General features: G+C 45.6%; 3 protein-coding genes across 7 annotated transcripts in view; 1 reads left to right on the top strand and 2 right to left on the bottom strand.

The window, feature by feature from the left end:
• Positions 1–22211, bottom strand: part of LOC308661208 (uncharacterized protein) — a 259267-nt gene that overhangs the window by 47701 nt on the left and 189355 nt on the right. The window lies entirely within an intron of this gene.
• The window catches only part of LOC308661196 (uncharacterized protein), a 118797-nt gene that overhangs the window by 83471 nt on the left and 13115 nt on the right, over positions 1–22211 (bottom strand). The gene's annotated exons all lie outside the window — the stretch shown is intronic.
• Positions 15532–20535, top strand: LOC308661197 (uncharacterized protein). Of its 4 annotated transcripts, none has more exons than XM_081316057.1 (3): positions 15532–15667; positions 16577–16708; positions 18082–20535. In XM_081316057.1, exon 3 carries the CDS (start codon positions 18151–18153, stop codon positions 19732–19734), a length of 1584 nt encoding a protein of 527 aa, XP_081172183.1. In that variant the 5' UTR covers positions 15532–15667; positions 16577–16708; positions 18082–18150; the 3' UTR covers positions 19735–20535. The 4 variants fall into 4 exon arrangements, with proteins under 4 accessions (XP_081172183.1, XP_081172182.1, XP_081172181.1 ...); XM_081316056.1 differs by having other exon boundaries at positions 18079–20535; XM_081316055.1 differs by having other exon boundaries at positions 16577–16791; positions 18079–20535.

Here is a 22211-nt window from a genome sequence, read left to right as displayed (position 1 = left end):
TTCAATTTAGTGTGAACTTTAAATAGTTACCAGGTTGTGTTTCATGTGACCCAAAATTCAATTCATGTGAGGCTTTTATGTGTGCAATAAAGGCTTCTGTGTGTACAGCTGTGGTTTTAACTATACATTTTTTAAGGATATTCTTGTTATTCATTACTGATGTTTCATTATTATTCATGTACTATATTACATTCAATATTTTTCTTTCCAACTTACATCTGTCTGGAACCAATTACCCTATTTTCCATAGAGAAATAGAGAAACTTCAAATAGTCTAAATTTCATGCAATCTTTTGTGGGATTCCTTAGCGTCAGTAAACCAGACCTACCTTAACTCCTCGATTGCCCTGAACTCTGGTGTTAATTCTCTTCTCCTCCGTCCTCCGTGACATGGCATTTCATCCCCAGCACAACACAGCATAATTTCCTGGCTGTTTCAGTTTGAAAGTGATTTTTCCCTCTTGATCCCATAGAAACATCCTTTATGACATAGTTGCTGAAGTGCCCAGAAGCTGGGATCTGCCTGACTCCTGTTGGCTGCTTCAGGGGGCACCTGGCATCTTCCCTCCCCCTCCAAGCACAGGGTGGGGGCCCCTGTGAGCACCTTGATCCGGACCCGTGGATCCCCAGAGGCACCTGGTACCCTGATGCTGGTCAGGTCTTATGGGGCCGTGGAAGTTCAGCACAGGCAGCCATCAGCCTGCGAACGTTTGAAGTTATGACGGACTTCGCTCACAAAAGCCATGACCCAGATCAATAACGGGCAGACTCCCTTACAGTTTTAAGTTGAGGACCACCTGAACATATTTATTTTCATTTCTTTTATTATCAAATTTAGACACCCACCAACTAACTCACTCACTCTCCGATTGACTTATTTCCCTATTTGGCAAAAGATTTATCCGTCCATTTGAACCAGTGGGCCCCCTTCCTGGTCCGGCTAGATGGCAAATCGTTATCAGTCAGGATCTGGGTTAATTATCACTTTAATAATGGTTTGCCTCCCCTCCTCCCAGCCTTGGTGGAGCAGTGGGCTAATGCCTCCTTAAGTAACACCAGCTGCCTGCAATTAGTTTAGGTTCGCATCCCACCAGGCTCAAGGTTGACTCAGCCTTCCATCCTTCCCAGGTAGGTAAAATGAGGACCCAGATTGTTGGGGGCAATTAAGCTGACTTTGTAATAATGCCGCTTGGGGGTGTGTGTGAAAGCCCTAATAAGCAGGCATATACATAGAATGAAGGCTACTGCTAAGCTTGTAAGCCGCCCTGAGTCTTTGGAGAAGGGCGGGATATAAATGGAATAAAAATAAAAATAAATAAATAAAAATCCCCAGCGCCTCTCCGATTTTGGGCAGAAGGGAGGGGAAGGCAGAGGGGGCGGTGGGGGGGGGGGCTTGGGTGGACTCTCCTTCGACCCCCCCCCCATCTGTTCTCTCCTGGGCTCCTGCGCAGCTGGAGTTGGAGATCTTCGAGATCCAGAAGGGATCCGCTCGGGGCTTCTTCCCCTTCCTCCCCCAGGCGCTCCCCCAACCTCGGCTGCACGGAGGACCCTGCCCCGCTTCCCCTCCCCTCCCGTCTCGGCCGCGGAGGGGACCCCGGGAGGGGGAGGGGAGGGGGCGGCCAAGGGGCGGGGCTGCAAGGCGGAGGCGGAGCCTAAGAGGAAGAGAGAAGCCCCGCCCCCCTCGACCCTCCCACTCGCTGGATCTCCGCTTCCTTCCGGGTGTCTCGCTCCTCCCCGGGAGGATCGGCGCCGGATCCCTCGGGAGAGGCTTCTGGATTCCGATCCGGGCAGGTCGGGCTGCTCTCCTCCCTCCGGCCTTCGGGGCGCCCCTCCCGCCAGGAGATCTTTTCCCCGCCAGGAGAAAGGTAGCTGCGGATCCGCCTCTTCGTCCTGCAGGGATTTCCTTGGGGAGATTCGGCTCTGGCGTCGCCTGCAGGGAGCGGATCCCTTCCCTTCCCTCCAGGGGCCGGGGCAAAGGGAGATCCCTCCCCGGGCTGGATCTGCAACTGACGCCATTGCAATGGGGAGGGGATCCCCGGCCAAGGCTCCCCGCGGGGATGCGGGAAGGAACTTCGGGGGAGTTTGCTTTCAGAAGGTCTCTCTGTGGTCCGTCAGAAGCAGGAAGTCTCTGAGCGTGCATCTCCCGCAAGTGCAGTTGGAAAAATGGAGTAAACGGAGCTTTAAAAAACCTGGATTGGGATTTGTAATGTGGTATTGACGCAGCTGGCCTCAATGCAATGGGGAGCGGAGGGTTTGGGGGAAAGGAAACAAGCCATTTTGGTCCTTTATCATGCCCATTTCTGCATTAAACGTTCCCTTCAATTTTCTTGAAAAGATCTCTGGTCCTCCCTATTATATTGTTTTCTTCTATTTCTTTGCTCTGTTCATTTAAGAAGGCATTCTTATCTCTTCTAGCTATTCTCTGGAATTCTGCATTCAATTGGGCGTATCTTTTTCTCCCTGGCCTTTCGCTTCCCTCCTTTCCTCAGCTATTTGCAAAGCTTCCTCAGACAGCTATTTTGCTTTCTTGCATTTCTTTTTCTTTGGGATGGTAATAATAATAATAATAATAATAATAATAATAAAGTTGGAAGGGACCTTGGAGGTCATCTAGTCAAACCCCCTGCTCAGGCAGGAAACCCTATACCATTTCAGGCAAATGGCTGTCCAGTCTCTTCTTAAAAACCTCCAGTGTTGGAGCATTCACCACCTCTGGAGGCAGGTTGTTCCACTGGTTAATTGTTCTAACTGTCAGGAAGTTTCTCCTCAGTTCTAGGTTGCTTCTCTCCTTGACTAGTTTCCATCCGTTGCTTCTTGTCCTGCTTTCAGGTGCTTTGGAGAATAGCTTGACTCCCTCTTCTCTGTGGTAGCCCCTGAGATATTGGAACACTGCTATCATGTCACCCCTCACCTTTCTTTTCATTAAACTACACATACCCAATTCCAGCAACCGTTCCCTATATGTTTTAGCCTCCAGCCCCCTAATCATCTTTGTTGCTCTTCTCTGTACCCTTTCTATTGTCTCAACATCTTTTTTACATCGTGGTGACCAAAACTGGATGCAGTATTCCAGGTGTGGCCTTACCAAAGCATTGTAAAGTGGTATTAGTACTTCACTTGATCTTGATTCTATCCCTCTGTTAATGCAGCCTAGCACTGTGTTGGCTTTTTTGGCAGCTGCAGCACACTGCTGGCTCATATTGAAGTGATTGTCTACTAAGACTCCGAGATCCCTCTCACAGTTACTACTATTGAGCAAGGTACCACCTATACTATACCTATGCATTTGATTTTTCCTGCCTAAATGTAGAACCTTACTTTTTTCACCATTGAATTTCATTTTGTTAGATAGTGCCCAGTGTTCGAGTCTGTCCAGATCCTTCTGTATCTTAAGCCTATCTTCTGGAGTATTGGCTATTCCTGCCAGCTTGGTGTCGTCTGCAAATTTGATGAGTTCCCCATCTATCCCCTCATCCAAATCATTAATGAAGATATTGAAGAGCACTGGGCCCAGAACAGAGCCCTGGGGCACCCCACTTCACACTTCCTTCCATGTAGATGCAGTTCCATTGATGACCACACGCTGAGTACGGCCTGTCAGCCAGCTACGAATCCATCTGGTGGTAATGCTGTCTAACCCACATTTTTCTAATCAAGTAGTAGGTTGTGATCTATGGTATTGGTTGCTACCTCTTGTGCAATGTTGTGAACCTCTGTCCATAGTTCTTCAGGCCCTCTGTCTATCAGATCTAATTCCTTAAATCTATTTGTCACCTCTACTGTATATTCAACAGGGATATGATTTAATTCATAACTGAGTGGCCTAGCCCTTTTCCCTACTTTCTTCAGTTTAAGCCTAAACTTTGCAATGAGAAGCTCATGGTCTGAGCCACAGTCAGCTCCTGGTCTTGTTTTTACTGACTGTATAGAGCTTCTCCATCTTTGGCTGCAGAGCATATAGTCAATCTGATTTCTGTGTTGACCGTCTGGTGATGTCCATGTGTAGAGCCGTCTCTTGGGTTGTTGGAAAAGAGTGTTTGCTATGACCATCGTATTCTCTTGACAAAATTCTATCAGCCTGTGCCCTGCTTCATTATGTACTCCAAGGCCAAACTTGCCTGTTATTCCGGTTATCTTTTGGCTTCCTACTTTAGCATTCCAATCCCCCACGATGATAAGGACATCATTTTTTGGTGTTAGTTCTATAAGGTGCTGTAGGGCTTCATAGAACCGGTCAATTTCGTCCTCTTCAGCACCGGTGGTTGGGGCATAGACTTGGACTACTGTGATATTGAATGGTTTGCCTTGGATTCGAACTGAGATCATTCTGTCATTGTATCCCACTATTGCTTTTCCTATTCTTTTACTGACTATGAAGGCTACTCCATTTCTTCTGAGGGATTCTTGCCCGCAGTAGTATACCTGATGGTCATCTGAATTAAATTCACCGATTCCTATCCATTTTAGTTCGCTGATACCTAAGATGTCGATGTTCAGTCTTGTCATCTCTTGTTTGACCACGTCCAGCTTTCCTTGATTCATGGATCTTACTTTCCAGGTTCCTATGGAGAAAAAATCTTTACAGCATCGGACTTTCCTTTCACCACCAGACACATCCACAGCTGAGCGTCCTTTCGGCTTTGGCCCAGTCGCTTCATTCTTTCTGGCGCTACTAGTACTAGCCCTCTGCTCTTCCCCAGTGGACGTGTCAAGGGGTTCGTTTTTTCTTTCAAGAGATGCTCATAAGCGTTTAGGCTATTAGTCAGTTAGGTCAGCGACTGAGGAACGCTGTGCTTAATTACCGAAATATTGGTCAGGCGAGATTGAACCGGTCAGTGGTGAGGATCATACCTGGCCTTGATTCAGAGCAGTAACGAGTGACCCAGAGACCTCATAGCTGTTCTGAACCAGCCAACTACCGGCCTTGTAATAAGGCAAACCCCTATTAACAGTAGAGACTGGAGAGCGTCCAAGGCTGAAAAGCGTCTGCCAAGATTTATTAGTCAATTAACAGAACAAGAAACAAAAACACAGGAACTTGAATCCTCAAGCAGAAGGGTTGCTTTCAGCAACCAGCCCCTCCCCAAACACTCCTTTTATTTAGAGTTCAGGGCGTGGTCTCCCTGTGCCTCCTCCCGAGGAGTCCCACAGCCTTTCTTTGTTTGTTCCTGCTCGACTGCCTCCTGCGTCGGGCGTCCTTGAACAGGGCCAGCTGTGGGTCATCATCCTCCGCACTATTGGGCTCACGCAGCTGAGAAGAGGGCCCCGGCTGGGAGCTCTGCCAAGCCTGCAAGCCATCATCAGCCGGTTCGTCACCCACACACACCTCCTCCCCCTCATCTGAGTCATCCGATCCATCTGAGCCGGGTGCCGAACCCACCGGCTGACCCTGAGTCACAACAATAGCTGCAACTTTAAAGATGAGTAAACGTATCTTTCATTTCGCTTTGGGGAAGCTGTCTGTAGCTTTATTTTCTCTGATCAGCAAAGGTCCTTTTACGAGCGGCTTGGCTGTTGCGCCTGGGGAAGGATGAAATGCCAAATCTGAGCCATTTCCCCCTCCTCCATTCCTGTCTGATCTTCTGGGGTTGAGTCTCTTTTCGGGTGCTCTGACTGAAGTCCACTTTCTAATACATACACACAGAGAGAAATACACACAGAATGTTTTGTTTGGACTTGATTGTCCTTAGGGCATCAGACAACTGTGATCCAGGGATTCGGTTGGCCTCTCTCCCATCCGAGTAGGAATTGCAAAGGAATGATCTCAGTTCAGACAGTCTGGAGCCCATCCAAGGGTTGTGGAATAAGCCAGGTGTGGCCCCACGGAGAAACTCTTACCTGGGAAGCCAGTGGCTGCTCCGTCCCTTTGCCTTCTTGCCAATGGCAGGCGTGGCACTTCCTGCTGAAGAAGCATAGGTGTGTCTCGGGCGGCAGAGGGGAGGCCACGGAGCCTCAGGCCACGTTCAGTCTGAGGGGATGCTGGAGAAACCTGGAAATCCTTTGGGAAATGTTGCCTAGAAAAGGTATGGAAGATGCGGCTTGGAGAATGGCGCAAGGCTGCAAAGGCCGTTGGTCTGGGGCTGGAGGTCGCATTTCTCCCTGCCAGCGGTGGAGCTGGGCTGGGGTCAGTGCAGCTGGCTGAAACGGCTGAAATCCCCCCCCCGCCTCCACATAAGGGCCAGCTCTAGCCCCAGGACTGCGGTCGGTCAGGATTTCTTTGCGTGACCAGGCTGAGGCGGCTCAGGCCTGTGGGGAGGCAGGGGGGGCTACAGCTTTGGCTCCCCCATCAGCAGCCCCAAACTCATAGTGCCCTGTGCCAGGTGCCCGGGACCTCCCCCCACCCAAGAGCAACCCCAGAGCCTTTGCCAGGGCTGCCCTCCACTTAGCATCCCTCAGGATCACTTAATGGGCACAATCAGGAGTGGGCATTGAGCTCCTTCAGCCAGGTGGCCTCTCACCTCACTTAGTAGCTGCTTCATTGAACGACCGAGATTCCAGTCCCAATCGCGGTCATGAGGACTACCTTCTTCCCCTCAACTTAGGAGAAGAAACAAGGTTAGAGTCGATGAGCAGAAGAGTTTTGCTTCCTAGAGCTGTGAGGGCTCCATCTCGGGTGTAGTGAGTGCCCATGTCCCGGTCAGAGGGTGGGACTGGAAGACCTTCATGGTCCCTTTCAAGTCTAAGATTTTGTGACTCTTTACCACTCTCAAAAGGAAATACTATTCTCATCTTCTTTTTCATTCCACCAGCAGGAAAATCAAGGTGACCTGCAAGCCAACTATCAACAGACAGGAGAAAATCGGCACAAGGTAGCAGCTGCCTGAAAGAATGGAGCCTGGGAAACTCTCGGATCCCCCGTCAGACACAAGCAGCACTCCGGAAGACCAGGAAAGAACCCATGAATGCTCAGAGTGTGGGAAATCCTTTCCTTGCTGGTCCCTCCTTTTGACCCACAGGAAGATCCATGTGAGAAGTGGATCCAGTGAAGGTTTGGAGGGTGAGAAATCCTTCTCTGGGAAAAAACCCAAAGATCTTAGAAGCCCTCCCAGACAAAAACCCTATAAATGTGAGGAATGTGACTTATGCTTTGGTCGAAAGTCACACCTTCTTACACATCAGAAAATCCACACCGGAGAGAAACCCTATCAATGTCTGGAATGTGGGAAATTTTTCCGTGAAAAATCCCATGTCAGAGACCACAAGAGAATTCACACCGGGGAGAAACCGTACAAGTGTTGGGAATGTGGGAAGAGCTTTTCTCACAATTCGAGTCTTTGGGTCCATGAGAAGATTCATGCGGGAATAAAATCTTACAAATGCTTTGAGTGTGGGAAATCTTTCACCCTGAGTTCATCTCTTCGGAATCATTGCAACACACACACATGGGAGAAAAACGAAAAGTGCCTTGAATGTGGGAAATGTTTTTCCAGGAAATCAAACCTGGTGCGACATCAGAGACTTCACACTGGAGAGAGACCCTTTGAATGCCCAGAATGTGAGAGGCGATTTATGTGTTCTTCTGAACTTCAGACACACCAGAAATGGCACAAAGGAGAGCTATCCCATAAATGTATGGAATGTGGGAAAAGTTTTATTTTGCCAGCCCATCTTCAGGTTCATCAGAGAATCCACACAGGGGAGAAGCCATTCAAATGTGGAGAGTGTGGGAAATGCTTTTCCCAAAAACCACACCTTGGAAGCCATCAGAGGGTCCACACGGGAGAGAAGCCCTACAGATGCCTAGAATGTGGGAAATGTTTTGGACACAAAGGAGGCCTTTGGGCACATTATAAAACCCACACGGGGGAAAAGCCGTACAGATGTCTAGAATGTGGGAAATGTTTTTCTCAAAAAGGAAACCTTTGGGCACATTATAAAACCCACACAGGGGAAAAGCCGTACAGATGCCTAGAATGTGGGAAATGTTTTGCCCAACAGGGAGACCTTCAGAATCATCATAAAACCCACACAGGGGAGAAGCCACATCAATGCTTCGAATGTGGACAATTTTATTCTACCACATCAAACCTTAGAAGTCATGTAAAGATTCACACAGGGGAAAGAAAATACAAATGTTTAGATTGTGGGAGATCATTTGCTGAATCACGTTCCCTTAGAGGTCACAGCCGAATCCATACAGGGGAGTCGCCCTATAAATGCTCAGAGTGCGATAAATATTTTTCTCGGAAAGAGACTCTTTTGAAGCATCAGCGAATCCACAGTGGAGAAAAACCATAGAAATGCCTAGAGTGTGGGAAATGTTTTGGCCAAGCTTCATCATTTCACACCAGAAGTCACGCAGGGAAGAGGCCTTCCAAGTGTGCAGTGTGTGAGAAAACTTTTCATTGTAAATCACAGATAAAATATATCAGATAGTCCATAGCAGAGATAAATCTCTTCAGTCATGAACAATATAGGAAAAACCTTTTTTCAAAAGTCACACCTTGCAATTTTCCAGGAATTTTACACAGTGACAGAAGGGAAAACCTACCACTTTTGGCGTGGGAAAAATGTTTTTCCTAGTCAATTAACCTCAATTCCATCACAGAGCACAAAGTGAAGCAAAAGGGCGTAAACGTTGGGAGTGTGAGAATGTTTTGTTCACAAAGCGGCATGAATAACTAACCAGAATGATCACAAAAAAACGTCATAAAGGTGGAGAGAATGTGTAATGTTTTGCAGAGTACAGATAGTCCTCAACTTATGACCACAATTGGGAATGGATTTCTGGTCATAAATTGCTACAGTCATAATTCAAGGCACCCAGATATTTTTGTTAATTCTTATTCAGCCTTTGTTGATCAATGTGGAGAAATGGAGAGTTGGAGAGGAGAAAACGGGGAGAAGGGTGGAACGGAGATGTGTCCGGTTGTAAAGTGTTGATGTTGAATATATTCTGGCTGAGGATGAAAAGGGTAAATTTCTTTTTCTTACTCTCTTTTTTGGAGGGATTTATTTTCTTTTTTTCACATTGTCTTTTTCATATGTAAATGCACACACGGTATATTCACTGATATACTGTGCATACTTGGATTAAGTTTGTTTGATCTGTGAATATAATCCCTAATAAAATTATTGTTGAAATAATCAAGAGAACTATTTTCATGGTACAGACTGGGGTGGGGATTAAACAAGTCAAGATGGTAGTGTAGGAAGCCCCACCTTTCCAAATTAAAATATTCTTTATTCTTAATATTAAAAAGAGGCAGAATATTATATTTCTCCAAAAGGAGAAAAATCTTATTAAAGGCAGAAAGCAGCCCCAGTCTTTCTTAATAGCCTCAAGCAGACTCCTCAAGTCTTTAGAGATGGATATGTTGTACCTAGTAAGAAAGACTGGGACAATATATTCATAAATAAAACACCTTCAGACCTCCACAACTGATGGGATGAATAATTTGCACCCCTATACACGCACAAACCCAAATCCAAAGACAGGACCTTTTAGGCGTTTCATGCAGACTATTCTGGATCCAAAGCCATTGTGCATTAATTAATCTCTTGATAAGACCTCTAAGGTCTAGATAAGCAGATTTCCTTAACATTAACAGCTCTCTCCAGATAGTTTAAACTCGTGGAAACACCCTTTATCATATAGAAATACTTTTATTGCATGTAGATTAAGATGACGTTTGTACAGCATTTCCAAGGAATCTCCAAGGTCAGAAAATGGTAATATTCCCAGCGTCTGCACATCTCCTGTTGTCACATGTTAGGTGGACAATGGAGGATGGGATTCTCTCCAGAGACAAAGGAGGAAGTCCATCCCAGAAAGGGGAGGGAAGAATTATAATTGTAATTTCTCCAAAACAGCCACGTGGTGGCAGCACACAGACCAAAATTCACTCAATGTGAGGCTAGTGTTTATATGTGTGTGTGTAGTTTAATGTGCTCATGATGGAGGGTCACAGAAGCACTACATCAGTGGTTATTACAGAGCACTCTTAAGGCCTGAAGATATTTGAATTAATAAAATCTGAGAATTTAAATAAAAATTTTACTATCCAGTAAAGGGGAACGCGGTGGCTCAGTGGGTTAGGACGCTGAGCTTGTCGATCAGAAGGTCGGCAGTTTGGCGGGTCGAATCCTGAGTGCCGCGTAGCAGAGTGAGCGCCTGTTACTTGTCCCAGCTTCTGCCAACCTAGCAGTTCGAAAGCAGGTAAACATGCAAGTAGAAAAATAGGGACCACTACGGTGGGAAGGTAACAGCGTTCCGTGCGCCTTTGGCGTCTAGTTATGCCGGCCACATGACCACGGAGACGTCCTCGGACAAGCGCTGGCTCTTCGGCTTTGAAACGGAGATGAGCACCGGCCCCTAGAGTCGGAAACGATTAGCACGCATGTGCGGGGGAACCTTTACCTTTACCTAAAGGGGAACACCAACGAAATCTTCCAGCAGCTCCCCAAAAAAACAGCTGTAGATTGCTGGAACTTTGAAGTGTCCCTGAGTGGTTGGTTCCCACCTTGGGAGATGAAACGCAGGCAAGAGGTCCACAGCAGAGAAGCTGCATTTATTGACCCATGGTCAAAGCCCTTTCCCAGCCTCCTCTCTGAGGGTTGGATAGGGAGGTCATGGATGAAGGCTGCAGAAAGCCAAGGCTTAATGCTTCCTAGCAGATTGACAGCCACAGTCCAGCCCAGGAATGGATGAGGTTCCCTCTCAACTGATGGAGGGATGAGAAGCTCCATGCGCTGAGACAATAAGGGGCTCTTTAGCCAGAGCTGGTGGGAGGACCTTGGTGTCCTCTGAGCTTGGTTGTTTTCTTGCAGATGTTTCATTGCCCTACTAGGTAACATTATCAATGCAAAGTAACATCATTAGCAGTGATGCTGTTCTGCAGTTGGGTAATGAAACATCTGCAAGGAAACCACCAAGCTCAGAGAGCACCAAAGACCCCGCAGTTCAGCCCTGAGCTACAAAACAATCCATTCGGGAGCTGAGGCCTCTTGGATCCTCCATCCTTCTCCAGCGTGCTTGGCATGATCCCCATTGAGAGCAATGCAGGTGTCCAGTCGAATCTCCTTTTTCAAGAGTTCTTCATAAAAATTCCACTGTGGAGCTTCTTGAATATTTTGGGCCCATTTTATCATACAATCCTTAACAAGTTCTGTTTCTGAGTCAATCTCTATCAATGCAAGATATATCCATTTAATATGTGCTGGACCCTGATTTCTGATTTGCTTTATCAGATTTTCATCAGTCATTGTAAAACCATTTTTCTGATCTTCTTTCCACCTGGCCCGTAGCTGAGTATATTGAAACCAATTCTGAACAATCTTCTCATCTCGCAAGAGACTATATGGTTTCAAACACCAGACATTTCTTTCCAAGCTTAGAATCTCCTTGTATGTAGTCACATCATGTTTGAAACCAGCATGTATATTTGCTATTGCGTGTTTTGGAATTGCCCACAATGGTATCTTACAGTCTAGCTTATGTCTGTACTTCTTCCAAACTCTCAGCAATGCCTGTCTTAAAATATGCACTCTAAACACATTATCTACCTTCTTATCATACAACAAATATGCATGCCAACCAAACAACAAGTCGTGGCCCTCAAGATTTAATAATCTCTCTTGTGTCAAATTAATCCAATCACTTATACCTACTAACGCAGCAGCTTCATAATATAATTTAAGATTAGGCATTTTAAGACCACCTCTTTCACGAGTATCCTGCATGATCTTAAGTTTAACTCGTGGCCTTTTCCCTGCCCAAACAAATTTATTGATACCTCTCTGCCATTCCTCCAAGTTAGAATCTTTCTTAAGAATCGGTATCATTTGAAATAAAAATAAGAATTTAGGCAGGACGTTCATTTTTACTGCTGCGATTCGCCCCAGCAAAGACAATTGCAATTTTTCCCAACTCTCCATTTCTTTTTGGATTTTTCCCCATAATTTTTCATAATTATTTTTATATAATTTTGTATTAGAGGGCGACAAAAGCACCCCCAAATATTTGACCCTTTTGACAATCTCAAATCCAGTTAACCCTTCTAAAAGGGCCTTTTGCGATGCTGTCATGTTTTTGGCCAAGATTTTAGTTTTTTGTACATTAACTTTAAATCCAGAAACCTTCCCATATTGCATTATTATCTCCATCAGGTCCACAACAGAGCTCTCCGGCTGGGTCACTGTAACAACCAGATCATCTGCAAACGCTCTCAATCTATAATCCTGATCTCCAATCCGTATACCCTTAATTCTTTCCGAATTTCCGAAGTTATTACAATGGACACGTGGGAAAAGATTTGGGTGAAGAATGTAAAATTTACACAAGCTCAAAATCTAAGAGAGAACTTTTATAAAATGTTTTATAGATGGCATTTAGATCCCAAAAAGCTTGCAAGTATGTATCCGAATTATCAACCAAAATGTTGGAGGTGTGGTGATGAAGATGCAACATATTTTCATGTATGGTGGACTTGTAAAAAGGTTAAGGCCTTCTGGATAAAAATTTGGTGGAATATGCAGAAGATTTTCAAGCAAAGGATAAAGTTTTGTCCGCAACTCTTCTTGTTGGGAATAATCACAGATGCTACGGTTGTGGACACTAAGCTGATGTTGAATTTAATCACGGCAGCAAGACTTTTAATAGGTCAGTATTGGAAGAAAGAGGAACTGCCGACTATAGAAGAATGGACTTTAAAGGTTTCCGACCTGGCAGAGATGGCAAAGATTTCGGCTTACTTGAAAGATCACTCGCAAGAACGTTATATTATGGAATGGAGAAAATGGGTTGAGTACATCCAGAACAAATATAGGGTTAAAAAGTTTCATGTAGCATTTGAATAAGTCTTCCTTCTCTTTTTCTTTCTTTATTTCCTTTTTTTTTCTTTTTTCTTTTTTATATATATTTAATATCATTAAGGTTTGTATTATCCTATATAAGCTAGAGAGTGATGGATTTTAGAATTTATGGTTGTTAGTATATGGTTGTTTATGATTGTTTTTTTTTCTATACCTTGTATTTAGCTCTGGGAAGTGGGGGGGGGAGGGGGGGAGGGGTAGGGAGGGAGGGAGAGGGGAGGGGGAGGGAGGGAGGGAGAGGGGAGGGGGAGGGGGGACTGTTAAAGATAAACTGTATGTTAAAACTTTTCAATAAAAAAAAAAATTCCACTGTGGAGCAAGCGGAGTTTTTGTGTGAATGAAGAAATTCATCCTTCTTGACTTCTTGGTGTTTGTAGTAAGAGCATTATATTGTAAGAATATCATGCAATGTTCAATTTATAATAATAATAATAATAATAATAATAATAATAATAATAATAATAATAATAATAATAAAACAACAACAACAACAACAACAACAACAACAATAATAATAATAATAATAATAATAATAATAATAATAATAATAATAATAATAATAATAATAATAATAATAATAATAAAGTTGGAAGGGACCTTGGAGGTCATCTAGTCCAATTTAGTGTGAACTTTAAATAGTTACCAGGTTGTGCTTCATGTGACCCAAAATTCAATTCATGTGAGGCTTTTATGTGTGCAATACAGGCTTCTGTGTGTACAGCTGTGGTTTTAACTATACATTTAAATACATTTAAGGACCTTCTTGTTATTCGTTACTGAGATGTTTCATTGTTACTCATATACCATATTATATTCAATAGTTTTATTGCTAATTTACGTCTGTCTGGAACCAATTACCCTATTTTCCATAGAGAAATAGAGAAACTAAATTTCATGCAATCTTTTTCTGGGATTCCTTAGCGGCAGTAAACCAGACCTACCTTTACTCCTCTGTTGTCCTGAACTGTGGTTAATTTACATTTTTTAAGGATATTCTTGTTATTCATTACTGATGTTTCATTATTATTCATATACTATATTATATTCAATATTTTTCTTTCCAACTTACATCTGTCTGGAACCAATTGCCCTATTTTCCATAGAGAAATAGAGAAACTTCAAATAGTCTAAATTTCATGCAATCTTTTGTGGGATTCCTTAGCGTCAGTAAACCAGACCTACCTTAACTCCTCTGTTGCCCTGAACTGTGGTGTTAATTCTCTTCTCCTCCGTCCTCCGTGACATGGCATCTCATCCCCAGTGCAACACAGCATAATTTCCTGGCTGTTTCAGTTTGAAAGTGATTTTTTCCCCTCTTGATCTCATAGAAACATCCTTTATGACATAGTTGCTGAAGTGCCCAGAAGCTGGGATCTGCCCGACTCCTATTGGCTGCTTCAGGGGGCTCCTGGCATCTTCCCTCCCCCTCCAAGCACAGGGTGGGAGTCCCTGTGAGCACCTTGATCTGGACCCCTGGATCCCCAGAGGCACCTGGTACCCTGATGCTGGTCAGGTCTTATGGGGCCGTGGAAGTTCAGCACAGGCAGCCATCAGCCTGCGACCGTTTGAAGTTACGACGGACTTCATTCACAAAAGCCATGACCCAGATCAATAACGGGCAGACTCATTACAGTTTTAAGTTGAGGACCACCTGAACATATTTATTTTTATTTCTTTATTATCAAATTTAGACACCAACTAACTAACTCTCCAATTGACTTATTTCCCTATTTGGCAAAACATTTATCCGTCCATTTGAACCAGTGGGCCCCCTTCCTGGTCCAGCTAGAACTAGATGGCAAATCGTATGGGTCAGGATCTGGGTTAATTATCATATTTATAATGGTTTGTCTCCCTTTCCTTCTTCAGCTGCTCCTTGCAAGTGAGTAAGGGCACTTGCCAGCCACACTGACCTAGAACAAGTTCTGGTCTTAAATATGTATTTGGATCCTTACATTTCTCCTTCTCCATGAAGGCTGGGTTTCTGCTCCCATAACGCCTTGCCTGCTGGACTTGATGGGAGTTGTGATCCAACAACTCTGCATCCTCCAGGCAGGTGAGCTGCTCTTAAGACATCTAAAGGTGACATTTGATAATGTTTGGAGCTTGTGAACCGGCCAAATAAGCTTAATATATATTCAAAAGTTGAAATATCCTTAAGAGACCTAAATGGACATTGAGTGTCAAGGGAGGGGTGGGGTAGAGAATAAGAAGGGGTCTCCTCAGGGCCCTACAAACAGTTTATGTCACTGTGTAAAACGGGAGACCCCGAAGCCCAGCAGTGGCTCAAGTTTTTATCCTTGGGAGGGAAGCAGGGACCCAGCATCCCCAGCGCCTCTCCGATTCTGGGCAGAAGGGAGGGGAAGGCAGAGGGGGGGCCCTGGCTGGACTCTCCTCCCCCCCCCCCGTCTGTTCTCTCCTGGGCTCCTGCGCAGCTGGAGTTGGAGATCTTCGGGATCCAGAAGGGATCCGCTCGGGTGTCTTTCCGTTCCTCCCCCAGGCGATCCCCCAACCTCGGCTGCACGGAGGACCCTGCCCCGCTTCCCCTCCCCTCCCGTCTCGGCCGCGGAGGGGAGCCCGGGAGGGAGGGAGGAAGGGGGAGGAGAGGCCAAGGGGCGGGGCTGCAAGGCGGAGGCGGAGCCTGAGAGGAAGGCAGAAGCCACGCCCCCCTCGACCCTCCCACTCTCTGGATCTCCGCTTCCTTCCGGGTGTCTCGCTTCTCCCCGGGAGGATCGGCGCTGGATCCCTCGGGAGAGGCTTCTGGATCCCGCTCCGGGCAGGTCGGCCTGCTCTCCTCCCTCCGGCCTTCGGGGCGCCCCTCCCGCCAGGAGATCTTTTCCCCGCCAGCAGAAAGGTAGCTGGGGATCCCTCTCTTCGTCCTGCAGGGTTTTCCTTGGGGAGATTCGGCTCTGGGGTCGCCTGCGGGGAGCGACTCCCTGCCTTCCCTCCAGGGGGGCAAAAGGGGGGATCCCTTCCCGGGCTGGATCTGCCCTTCCCCGCGGGGTTCCGGGTGGATCCGGAAAGGATCTTTGGGGGTGTCTCTGAGCAGGCAGATCCTCGCACGCGCAGTTGCAAACATGGAGTAAACGGAGCTTTAAAACGTTTATTGAGATTAGCAATGTGGCATTAACGCGACTGACCTCATTGCAATGGGGAGCGGAGGGTTTGGGGGAAAGAAAACAAGTTTAAAATAACTGAATTGAGCTCATGTTGTGCTCAGCTTAAAATTCCAGCAAGGAAACCCTTTGTGTTTATGCGAATGATTACCTTGCTTCTGCTTTAAGAAACTGTGTGGAATCCCTACGAAGCATTTTTTTTCCTTTTTTGTTCCTGAGGAAATTCTAAGGAAGCTTTGAGGCTGGCCTTGTAAAGCAGGTAATAGGACAAGCTGATGGCTAGAAGGCTACCTTCCATCAAAATGCCTATCTGAGGCAGCTGCAGAGACCTGGAATCTTTGTGGCTTTGCATTCTCCAAAAAGCTTAAGAAAGAGAAACCCTCTTCACACATGCTCTGCCTCACCTGATCTCTCTCATCTTCCACTGAGTTTTTCTTACTCACAACTCTGCATTGGTCCCTATTGGACTTCATCTTGCTGGTTTCTCTCCGTTTTGGCTCATCAATATCTTCCTGAATAATGATTCTATCTCCATTATTTTGTATTGTGAAGAAATAATCCTATTTTCTCCTCCCTCTTCCGGGTCACTTACAGATTATGTTCAGCATTACTCTTGGCATCTGAGCCTTTTTCCTTTCCCTTTGCAGGAGGTGAGTGAAGATGTGGCCTTGAGCTCCGCAGAGGAGAAGGGGCGTTCTCGGATCAGGACCCACAAACTCCATTCTAGAGAATTTCTGCACAAAGGGCCAGTCGGTCAGTCGAGATCAAATTGGTCGGCGGTGAGGATCATACGAGTGACCCAGAAACCTCTTACCTGCAACTATAATTCTTTTCACCACTGCTTTTTTTGTAAAAGAAAAAGGTGCCGGAACTCACACATGTCATATAACCCGCCTTGCCTACCCTACAAGGTTCCATCCAAAAAAGGCGCCGGAACTCCATTCTGAGCATTTTATGAGAAAAAAAGCCCTGCTTTTCACTTTGGGGAAGTTCTCTGTAGCTTTATTTTCTCTGATCAGCAAAGGTCCTTTTACGAATGGCTTGGCTGTCGCGCCTGGGGAAGGATGAAATGCCAAATCTGAGCCATTTTCCCCTCCTCCTTTCCTGTCTGATCTTCTGGGATTGAGTCTCTTTTTGGGTGCTTTGACTGAAGTCCTCTTTCCCACACACACACACACACACACACACACACACACAGAGTGTTTTGGTTGGACCTGGTTGTGCTTAGACAAGCACAACAGACAAGTTGCCTAGTGTGATCCAGGGATTCGGTTGGCCTCTCTCCCATCCAGGTAGCAAATGCAAAGGAACAACCTCAATTCAGACAGTCCTGTGCCTTGTGCCAATCCAAGGGTTGTGGAATAAGCCAGGTGTGAACTTGCGTGTACCGAGTGCCCATGTCCTGGTCAGAGGGTGGGACTCAGGTGACTTTTGCCCCATTTTATGGCCTTTCTTGCCACACTTGTTAAGTGAATCATCTAATCACTGCAGTTCTCAAGTTAGTAACATGGGAAGTTGAGGGGGCCCTGAAGAAGCTGACGGATGCTTTGGGACACGTTGCTTAGTAACAATATGGAACATGCGGCTTGGAGAATGGCCCGAGGCTGCAAAGGCCCCCACTTTGGGGATTAAGGCCTCATTTCTCAGTGGCAGTGGAGACACTGGGCTGAAGTCCAGTCCAGGGGTCAGTGGCAGATGGCTGAAACAGTTGAAGACTCCAGGCCTCCACTTAAGACGCAATCCCAGTATTGTTGTCAATCAGGGCTGCTTTTCATGGCTGTGCTGGTATAGCTCAGGCTTCCAGGGGTGGCTGCAGCTTTGTATCCCACTTCAGAAACCTCCCAACTCATGGGTGGCCTATGCCTGGTCTCCACGACCTCCCCCACCACCATTGTCTGGTCCTCCTCCTCACCTAACCACTGCTTCACTGAACAACTGAAATGCCAGTCCCGACTGTGGTCATAAGTTGAGGACATCTCTCCTACAGATGTAGGGCCTCCATCACTGTCTCAGGTGTACCAAGGACCCTACCCTGGGCAGAGGGTGGGACTGGAAGACCTTCAAGGTCCCTTCCAAGGGTGAGATTTTGTGATTCTCTTAGCATTCTCAAAAGGAAATATTATTCTCGATTTCTTTTTCATTCCAACAGCAGATAAAAGATCGTAACCAAAGATTCAACACATAATAGAAAATCAACAGAAGGCAGCAGTCACCAGTAAGCATGGAGCCTGGGAAACTCTTGGATCCCCTGTCAGACACAATCAGCACTCTGGAAAACCACAAAAAACCCCATGAATGCTCAGAGTGTGAGAAATCCTTTCCTCGCAGATCACTGCTTTTTACCCACAAGAAAGTCAATATGGGAAGTGGATCCAGTCAAGGCTTGGAAGGTGAGAAATCCTCTGGGACAGACACCAAAAGACTCAGAAACCCCCCCAGACTAAAACCCTATAGATGTATAAAATGCGACTTATGCTTTGGCCGAAAGTCACACCTTCTTACACATCAGAAAATCCACACTGGAGAGAAACCCTATCAGTGTCTGGAATGTGGGAAATCTTTCAGTGAAAAAGCCAATCTCAGAAACCACGAGAGGCTTCACACCGGGGAGAAACCTTACAAGTGTTGGGAATGTGGGAAGAGCTTTTCTCAGAACGCACATCTTTGGGTCCATGAGAAGATTCATGCAGGAATAAAATCGTACAAATGCTTTGAGTGTGGAAAATCTTTCATCCGGAGTTCATCTCTTCGGAGTCATGAGAAAACGCACAGAGGGGAGGAAAAGGAAAAGTGCCTTGAATGTGGGAAATGTTTTTACAGGAAATCACACCTGATGCGACATCAGAAACTCCACACCAGACAGAGACCCTATGAATGCCCAGAATGTGAGAAACGATTTACGTTTTCTTATGAACTTCGGAGACACCAGAAGAGGCACAAAGGAGAGAAACCCTATCAATGTGGGGAGTGTGGAAAAAGTTTTGGTTTGCTAGGAGAGCTTCAGATTCATCAGAGAATCCACACAGGGGAAAAACCATACAAATGTGGGGAGTGTGGGAAATGTTTTTCACAAAATCCACACCTTGTAAGGCATCAGAGGCTCCACACAGGAGAGAAGCCATACAGATGCGTAGAATGCGGAAAATGTTTTACTCAAAAGGGGGACCTTTGGAAACACCATAAAACACACACTGGGGAGAAGCCACATCAATGCAATGAATGTGGACGATTCTATCGTACCTCATCCGCCCTTAAAAGTCATGTGAAAACTCACACAGGGGAAAAAAGCTACAAATGTTTAGACTGTGGGAGAACATTCGCTCATGCAAGTTCCCTCAGAAGCCACAACCGAATCCACACAGGAGAGAAGCCCTTTAAATGCTCAGAGTGCGATAAATGTTTTTCTCGGAAAGATTATCTTTTGAAGCATCAGCCAATCCATACTGGAGAAAAACTACACAAATGTCTGGTGTGTGGGAAATGCTTTTCCCAAAAACAAAGCCTTGGAATCCATCAGAGGGTCCACACAGGACAGAAAATTCACACAGAGGAAAAAAACTTCAAATGTTTAGACTGCGGGAGAGCATTTGCTGTTTCATCTCACCTTAAACGTCACAGCCGAATCCATACAGGAGAGAAGCCCCATAAATGCTCAGAGTGCGATAAATGTTTTTCTTGGAAAGATACGCTTGTGAAGCATCAGCGAATCCACACTGGAGAGAAACCCTACAAATATCTGCCGTGTGGGAAATGTTTTGCCCATCCTTCATCACTTTGCAAACACACCAGAAATCACACAGTATAGTGGCCTTATAAGTGTGCAGAGTGCGAGAAACCTTTTCATTGTAAATCAGAGTTAAAAATGCATCAGAATGTCCATTACAGAGATAAATCTCTTCTGTTGTGAAAAAAAAAATGATTTTCAATAGTCACATCTTAAGGTTAACCAGGAACATCACACAGTGACAGAAGGGAAATCCTACTATTGTTTGGTGTGGGGAAAATGTTTTTCCTACTCCAGTAGCCTTAAATTCCATAATCAAGGAAAACTGCATATACGTTGGCACACAAAGCAGCAGCGTTAGTACTTTAACTAAGTGATTACACAAGAGAAAAGAGCTATAAGTGATGGGCGGAGTAGATAATGATGATATTTTGCAGAGTGCAGCTAGTCTCGACTTACAGTCCCAATTGGGAAGAGATTTCCGGTCATAAGTTGTTACGGTTGTTAGTCAAGGCACCCATATATATCAGAGCTGATTTTCTGACATGTTTCTGGTCATTAAGCAAGTCGTCGTACTCCTAAACATAAAGCCATTCTTCCAAATGCATGTTTTTTGATAAAAAAGTGGCAAAATGAATGCCAGGAACTAGCAGAAAAAGAAAAATTGGGATCCCATTGCTGCAGGATCACACAAGTGATCTTAAAAGCCATCAGGTTGTGTAGGGCCCATAATGTGGTTACAAAACTGTCTGGCTTTTGGGATGTGGATTGGGGAGTGTTGGAGGCTGGCTTTTAGGTCATTAACTATCATACATGGACACGTATATAATGTATATTCACCTTCATTCGTGACAGATTGTCTAGTTGAAAATAAAAAACGTTAAAAGCAAAGTTCTTGCCACTTTCCTGTATTTTATTATTATTATTAATTTTATTTGTATACTGCCCTTCTCCCGAAGGACTCAGGGCGGTGAACAGGGCAATACCAAAGAAAGTCAAATTGGATGGAAATTGCTCAGATGTTCAGGAATATTGAAAAATGTTATTTTAAAATTCTTGTCAGTGTTTGATAAATGGAATATTCCTCAGTGATTTCATTATTCTTTCTTTGGCTCGATCTTCACGCTTGCTAACAGGAAAAGAAGCCACAGCCTGTGTTCCACTTACGGCAGCATTTGGGACTGGAATTTCCATCCTTAAACAATGCCGTCATAAACCCCTCACTGCACTGCAGAGTGATGACAATCCCTACAGTCCCGGTTGCCGTCGTTAATTGAATCCCACGGTCATTTGACGGGGCGACTTCCTGCAGGCTCCCCACAGAGTCAGTGGGGAAACAGGCAGGAAGTTGTGAGTCCCAGGTCCACAGCTGCAAAGCATCTCCTGTGTGAGAGGGAGCAAGGAGTGTCCCAGGCTATGGGAGAGGGTGAGGAAGGATGTGCAAGCGGCGTGGCATGGGTGTGTGTGTGAGAGAGCAAGGGGTGCACAAGAGGCCTGGTGTGGGAGCAGGAGAGGAGTGACAGGACAGGGAGAGTACGTGGGGGAGCGAGGGTCACGTGGGTCAGGATGGAGGCAATTGGCACTCCGCAAGTGGCTGGGCAAACCAGTATAGAAGTTTGCAAATGGCAGTCATGTGAAGGTGCTGCTCTAAATGCTTCTAATTATTGTTGTATTTCAGAAAGAATTATTTGGACTGCAGAGTAAATAAAATTACATTCTATATACAGGAGCTTAACCTTGTGTTTCTTGGGTTGTGGCTCCAGTGATTGTCTTGCCACAAGGAGTCTTGCTAGCCTTCCCTAAATGGAATCCTCTAGATGTGAGTTAAGCTCCGATTCTACTCCCATAACGTCTTGCTGGCTGATGGGAGTTGTGATCCAACAACTCTGCAGCCCCCAGACAGGTGAGCTGCTCTTAAGGCCTTCAAAGGCATCTAAATTTGATAATGGCTAAAGCTTTTGAAGAGTTCAAATAAATTTAATATATATGCTTATTCACAGGAAATATGCAGGTGTAAAGCTTGTAACAATTCTGGCCGGTTAGAGAGCTGATAAAAGTAAGGAAGAGTTAGGCATTTTGCAGGCTGAGCTAAAAGTTAGGAACAGGGGTGGCCTGGAGCAAATGGGATGTGTCTTAATTAGATAACTCCTGAAGCCTTCCTTAGCCAAGGCTTAGGGACATGGTGGCTCAGTGGGTTAAGACGCTGAGCTTGTCGATCAGAAGGTCGGCAGTTTGGCGGGTCGAATCCCGAGTGCCGCGTAGCAGAGTGAGCGCCTGTTACTCGTCCCAGCTTCTGCCAACCTAGCAGTTCGAAAGCATGTAAAAATGCAAGTAGAAAAATAGGGACCACTCCGGTGGGAAGGTAACAGCGTTCTGTGCGCCTTTGGCGTCTAGTCATGCCGGCCACATGACCACGGAGACGTCCTCGGACAAGCGCTGGCTCTTCGGAGATGAGTTGGAACCCCTAGAGTTGGAAACGACTAGCATGCATGGGGAACCTTTACCTTTACCTTAGGAACGTGGACTGCTAGAGACCAATAGAATAATTAGATTATTAT

This window comes from Vipera berus (assembly GCF_964194415.1).
Source record: "Vipera berus genome assembly, chromosome: 2".
Classification (NCBI taxonomy): domain Eukaryota; kingdom Metazoa; phylum Chordata; class Lepidosauria; order Squamata; family Viperidae; genus Vipera; species Vipera berus.
The sequence above is the reverse complement of the archived record's forward strand: the minus strand, read 5'-3'. Positions and strand labels throughout refer to the sequence as shown.

Excerpts from the sequence above, each read along its gene's own strand:
- LOC308661197 (XM_081316057.1), top strand. The coding sequence starts at position 18,151 with ATGGAGCCTGGGAAACTCTTGGATCCCCTGTCAGACACAATCAGCACT.